The sequence below is a fragment of the Rhamphochromis longiceps genome, linkage group LG14 (assembly GCF_057381845.1).
Source record: "Rhamphochromis longiceps isolate RC_006_pf linkage group LG14, R_longiceps_female_GT1.1, whole genome shotgun sequence".
NCBI lineage: Eukaryota > Metazoa > Chordata > Actinopteri > Cichliformes > Cichlidae > Rhamphochromis > Rhamphochromis longiceps.
Genome location: NC_140570.1, coordinates 37,624,641 through 37,631,128, shown reverse-complemented (window position 1 = coordinate 37,631,128; position 6,488 = coordinate 37,624,641). Strand labels below are relative to the sequence as shown.

The 6,488-nt window shown below is 42.0% G+C and overlaps 1 protein-coding gene across 5 annotated transcripts in view; it reads right to left on the bottom strand.

Moving 5' to 3' along the window:
- Positions 1–310: 310 nt before the first annotated feature.
- Positions 311–6,488, bottom strand: part of pak1 (p21 protein (Cdc42/Rac)-activated kinase 1) — a 79,993-nt gene continuing 73,815 nt past the window's right edge. For all 5 annotated transcript variants that reach the window (XM_085380850.1, XM_085380849.1, XM_085380853.1 and 2 more), the window contains one exon: positions 311–5,306. In XM_085380850.1, coding sequence (XP_085236976.1) covers positions 5,220–5,306 — 87 coding nt within the window. In that variant the 3' untranslated portion in view covers positions 311–5,219. The remainder of the gene's footprint in view (positions 5,307–6,488) is intronic.

Below are 6,488 nucleotides of genomic sequence, written 5' to 3'. Positions count from 1 at the left end.
GACGAGGGCTGAGTTTTGTTTTAGCATGGAATCTGTTTTCCTGATAATCAGCAGTCTGTCAGTGACCTTGTGACCTCACATTATAGCTGAGATCAAAATGCAGTGGTGTGGAGTCTCACCTTACAATGCTACAATTGAAACCTTTAAATACTTAAAAATAGAGCTGTTATTATTGTTCTGCCAATAAATACAGCTCTACAAATACAAAATATACGTTTGTTCTAGCGCCCCCTACAGTCTCTGGTTGTGCCTCAACATTGTGTAAACAACAGGTCAGTACATGCAGCAGCTTAAAAAAAAACAGACCAGGTTTTCAGTTTTTGTAGTTTTTATTTTTTTTTTTAGAGTTGTTTCAAAAAAATCCAAAATGACTGAGAAACAGATAAATTATGGCTCTGATACAGCGGGGAGCAAAGACTTCATTTGACCTTCATTTGGACTGTACCAAGTCTGAACCCGCCCCTCTGAACTGCTGCGAGGACAGAGTCACCTCCTACAGTAAAATGAAGAATTTTACCAAAGTACGTCAAAGTAATGACGTCACAGATGAGGACCACCAACCAGAAAAACATTAAAAAAGGTAATGAAACATTTTACTGAGATTTAAAGGATCACTTCAAGCACATATTCTGTGTTTGTACACCCGCAGACAGCACAGGTAGAGACGTTTAACATTTTCTGTTTTACTGGAGTTAAAGTGGACCTATTATGCATATCCTCATTTTACTTACTCTGTACACACAGTTTTTAGCTCTAACTAAATCTCTCCTCCGATTCATTTAGGTAGCAGCTTCAAAATAAGCTTTTGTTCCTTTTATTTATTGATTTTCATTCTGTTATTTCCTGTACTGTTTTATTTCAGTTTAAAGCTCAGGACTGTTTTAAACGCTCAGTTTCAGACAGTATTTCTTTTTTTACTCTTGGCTCTGGATGACATCATAGAGAGTGGATGTTCCTAATATGGTTGTCTCAGACACAAAAGACGTTTTTTCCTTCTGTGAGAGGCAGAGGAAAGTTAGCTCAAAGGGAGGGTGACCTTTAAAGGTACTTTTGTAAAAACCCTAAAAAAAATTAACAAAAACTTTCACCACAAGGTGGCAGCATTTTCCAAACTCGTTTTAGTATGGGTGTGAATCCCCAACAGCTGACTTTTAACTAATCTAATGTTTCTACACCTATATTCTCTTTTAGTTGGTACACATAAATATGACAATAACATGAATTTTGAACAAATGCTGAGCTAAAAGCAGCTTGAATTAGATTTAAATGTTTCATGCTGCACCATCTTGTGGTTCAAAGTGGTATTGCATAAGCCTGCAGCACGGCCCTATTTAACCTTAAATTGATATCACTGCAGCACAACACACACCTGTCCTTGACATCACACCCTAAATGTTATTGACAGTTTGTTCATTTTGACAGGTTTTCAACTTGCCAGTCACAAAGTTTTACAAAACGAACCTTTAAAGCGAGGGGTGAGGGGCTGCACCGAGGCCCAGTATGACATAAAAAAAAGGATTATTCTGAACTGTGAATCAAGCTGCAGCAGTTGAAGTGAGCATATATATATATATATATATATATATAGGTCCACTTTAAAACACACTTTTGCTTCAGAGTAACCACAGAACAGCTCAGCTCAGCGGTGGGGTTCAGACCAGGACACAAAGATACACGGTGGTGGTTAACACACTTCACACAGGCTTTGGATGTTTACTTCGGTGCCTTGCTTAATGACACTTCAGCAGCCACTGTCCAAATCTGTGCCCTCAAAAAGATCATTAACATGAGTTTATCATCCACGTTAAAGGGTTGGTCTTCCACTAGGACTGTGATTCTTTGTGAAAGGGTTTCATGTTTTCAAGCTTAAAAAACACTTTTGTTTATCACATGGCCAAAAAGAACAGGAGACGGGATTCTTTGCCGTCACGATTTACAGATCAGTCATGTTTACGTGCTTAATCGTCCCACAAAGGCTCACTTTAAGCCAGGAAAACCCCTGAATGCTATGTTAATACATCTGCCAATGCTGCAACTATCAGAAAATAACCTGCAACTATTTTGGTAATCGATTAACCGTGTGAGAGATTCAACCCATCACAGGTTCAGCGTTACATATTTTGGAGACAGGAAATGTCAGTATTTTTTGATATGTGCTAGTTAGTAAGGATGTTTTCTTGTCCTCTGATCACTAAAGTTTAGATAAAAAAAGATTGAAGTCAAAAATCACAACCTCTGAGCGTACAGGTTAGGAAACATATCCTCCGTGACGACTGTATCGTCACCTTTTTTAGAGAAAATCAATCGCTGCTGCTTTTGGACTTTTTTTGTTACATAGCAAACTTCTACAGATGTCAAACTGGGTAAGCGTGAAAAACATGCTTTCACCTTTTTCAATATTTGAGAAATTTACGGATTAACTGAAAAACAAAGAGAAGAATCAGCAGATTACAGCAAGCTGCATCCCTCAAATGTTGCCGTGGATCGTTGCCGTCACTCTGATAGAAAAGCAGTCCTGCATCTTTGAAACAGTTTAAGGCCAGAGGTACATTAACAGTACATAAAAACAATGAAATCATAGAGACGGTTTTGAATAAATGTTTTGGAAACGTCTGCTGCGTATTTACATTGCAAGTGTTCATTGTGTGAGCAAACAGTCGTGGCTGCTGATGGATGCTTTGGCTCTTGCAGGATCTGAACCTGAAACAGGAGTTTCTCCTTTGTTTTTAATTTTTTTTGCTAACAAGAAAAAATTTTGTTCCAAAACACTTACTCAAATATTCACATCTGAATCAAAAACAACTAATTTTCTATGGTCGATCAGCTAAAAACAATCAAATAAAAACAGTGAGTTTGTAAACAAAGGCAAAAACAGATTGTTGCTGTCATTTTTTTGTCATCTTGTAAAATATACACCTCGTATCGCGCAGTTGTCCAGGCAGGACGAAAACGACATCGTACCATCTCGCTTCTAAAAAATAGGATTAAGATATGATCTCCCGTATCGTACACAGGTGTCCTTCATGACTGCACGTTTCAGCATCGCCACAACTCATTATTTTGTTTCTCTCTATCTTTAACGTACCGTATAAAAAAAGTTTGTTCACATGCACATTCTCTCCCTCAGCCTGAGCGTCGAGCCCGCAGACCGAAGCCCCAGAGCCGCAGATGGAGCCACTTCTCATGTTTGGTGATGGATAAACACAGAGTTTGATTTTCCTCTCGTACAGGATGTCAACAGCACAGAGGTCGAAGCAGGATTAGAGCTGACAAGATAACTTCAGGTTTAACTCTGAGTGATCAGTTAGGAAGCTCACAGAAACTTACGCAGAGCTCAGAGATCAGCATGTGCAAAACGGTCATCTACCGACCAATCCTCACCCCTGATCTCAGCCAGCATCTGCAGCTCGTTGTTTCCTGAGCAGTGTCAATAAGAAATGTGGATTCTTATGAGCAGCTGTTGCAGGAGCTTCCTTTTCTCTTTTTTGCTGTCGATTCATGTGACTTCTAAATCCGTCTTATTGCTCTATAAACCATAAAGGAGTTTTATTTTCTGCAGGTCTGCTAGGGCCCTGAGTGACGCAAAACCATCGTTCTTCACAGCTTCACTACCCCTAATGCTATCTGCACACTGGAAGCGATTTGCAGCGACATGACGTAAGCGGTGGATAACATTTCAGGACTTCAACCAATGGGAAGATGGCGGGACCCAAATATAAACTTGAGACCAAAGAATACCTGCGATCGGCATTTGGCCTGGTAGTGAATATGTTAGAGGGTTACTGAGACACCCGGAGACTCGTAGGTTCGCTTCCAGCGAGTATGCAGTTTTAGCGAGACAGCGAGTGTTTGCTGGTAAGTCTGCAGCTTCCACACGAATCATGGACCAGTGCCGTCGCATGAAGGCTTTCAGTGCAGCTCGTGTAGCTGTTTGTGATGAATTTTATCTAATGATCACTGCAAGCACTCGTCGGTTCCTCAATGCTAATGTTTCCCTAGCGACTGTTGGTCGCCAGTCAGTCTCTAGGCCTGTGTGACCGAGGCCTCACTTACATGTGGGACCCTCAAGTTTGGGTTCAGACACTGAGAGGTCGACTGACCTTTACAGTCGTGCAATCATATCTATATGAATATTTAAAGCCAGGGTTCACATCTTGAGATGATAAAACCTTCATGTGAGGCTAACAGGACTGCAGATGTTGGTGTACTGGAGGAGATCCAGCACCTGTAATGCCTCACAGCTGTAAGGGGACATAACGGGATAGCAGCAGTGCTAACAGCTGTCCAGATGTGCACCAGATGACATTGAGAAGAAGGTTTTTGATTTCTACATTTCTTTCTCCTTGAAGTTTTTGATTGTACTTCATATTCTGCACTCTGCTCCTGATTTTGAACCCTACAGCTGTGAATGATTTCCTCTCAGCGTAAAATGAAAGCTTCCAGAGAAAAACGTGTCCAAACCGGGTCCATCGACGGCTCTGGGTCCACCAGTGTTTCCTCCTGATAATTAATAATCTCCTCTAACTCACAGCTCACACTGCAGACACGACAACGTACCACAAATCGTCTGCTCCGTGTCAGAAACTACAGAATTTAACGCTACAATCAACAGAAGTAATAACCCAACATCCCCCGCTGTGACACTCACAATCACGCGCTAAAAAAAAAACCAATAAAATGAAAATCAACAAATGCACTTTTAGAAGATGATGAAACGGGTACGGCCGTATCCGCCGATGCATCACAGGAAGTTAAAACACACAGACACACACACACACTCAGTGGGCGCTGGTTGGCTGTTTGTGGTCCGGGGTGTTTACAGTTAGAAACAAACATCATTAAAAAAACAAAAACAGTCTTTGGGCTCTCGCTCCCATGCTGTGGTTGTTCATGCCGGCTGAGAGGGTGATGATGCCAGAAGTGACATCACTTCATTACAGTTAGGCCCCACCTTCCTGTCTGAGTCCAGTGGAGTGTCGAAGAAGGAGATGTTACCTTTTGCCATCCCTGTGAGTGTGGAGTTGGGGGTGGGGGATAAGGGAGGTCAAGCTTGGGGTCAAAGGTGACGGGGTGAAGGAGGAGGTAAAAACAGAAAAACAAGGAAGGAGAGAAAGAGTGAAGGCGTTCAAACGGTTGGACAAACCCAGCCAGCAGCCATCGCCGCCTTCACAGGAGGGATGACAGACACACAGAGACAGAAGGGAGGAGCCAAAGGAGAGCTAGCGGTTGTTCTTGGCCGCCTCCTTCGCCGCCAGAATGAGAGGAGTCAGACTGGAGAGCGGCTTCGCCATCTTCAGAAACTGATGCTGAGGGAGGAAGTGAGGGGCGGGGAGGAGGAGGGGACAGAGGGAGGGGAAGAGAGAAACAGAGAAAGACTTCAGTTCACTGCACAGAACATTCACCACAGGCCTGCAGCGCTGAGCAGGATCTGCAGGCTTAGCGAGACAAGTTCAGGTGTGACCCTGGGCGTGCAGCAGGACAGGTGGATCACATCACCACGCAGAGTTATGCTGCAGCTGTAACTGCTCTGGAGCAGGTGGTGTTTGAGATCAACGGGTGCAAAATCACTGCCTAAAGACCAATCAGATACCTGGAGGAGCCCTCAGGAGTTTTTGTCTTTCATTTAGCATCAATGAGAGAAAACAGATTCTTTGGTTCAACCTTATCCCTTTATTCCATTTGATTGTTCTGTAAGTATTAACATATGTACTTAACCCTAAAACAGGGATTACATATGTTGAGTAACCTGCTCGAAATCTGTTTTTAGTTGTTCTTTACTTCATTCACTGCTATCAGAAACCTGCAGGACACTTTGAAAGTCATTCTCCTCACAGTGCCGACTGTCACTGATGTCACTGCTGTCAAACTGCATCACAGATCCAGGCAGAGGAAATTCATTAATACTGACGTACATTTTAAACATGGTGCATTTTCTTAAACTGTTAAATAGAAATACTAAAATTATACAGGCTGTTTGGCTATTGAGCATCTTGAGACATTATGGGAAAGTTTGACACCATCAAAAATGGCAAACTTACCATATAGACCAGTACTAGTAGATTACTGGCACATGAAGTCCAGTATAAATACAGACACGGGTGCTTCGGACATAAAGTCACAGCAGCTGTTTCTTTTGCATGCTAACTATTTTCATCTACAGTGAGTCCCTTTAAATCAGTTTAATGCCTTTAACGCAAATACAGCACCGTCCCTGTCATCATCTGTCTTTACTTTACAGTCTAAAGCACCTCGAGGCAACTGTTGTTGTGACTTGATGGTATATAAATAAAACTGAACTGAACCTTTTTATTATGAGCAAACCTGAGTAACTGTGGAAGTCCTCTTATTTAATTGTCTCTCTCTCACTCAAATGTCTTCAAACTTGTGAGGACCAGGCTTTTAGTCCCCAAAAGTTTGGTGAATTTCCAATTTCTGGTCCCCACAAACATATGAATGCCCGCTCACACACACCTGAAACAACCTTTTAA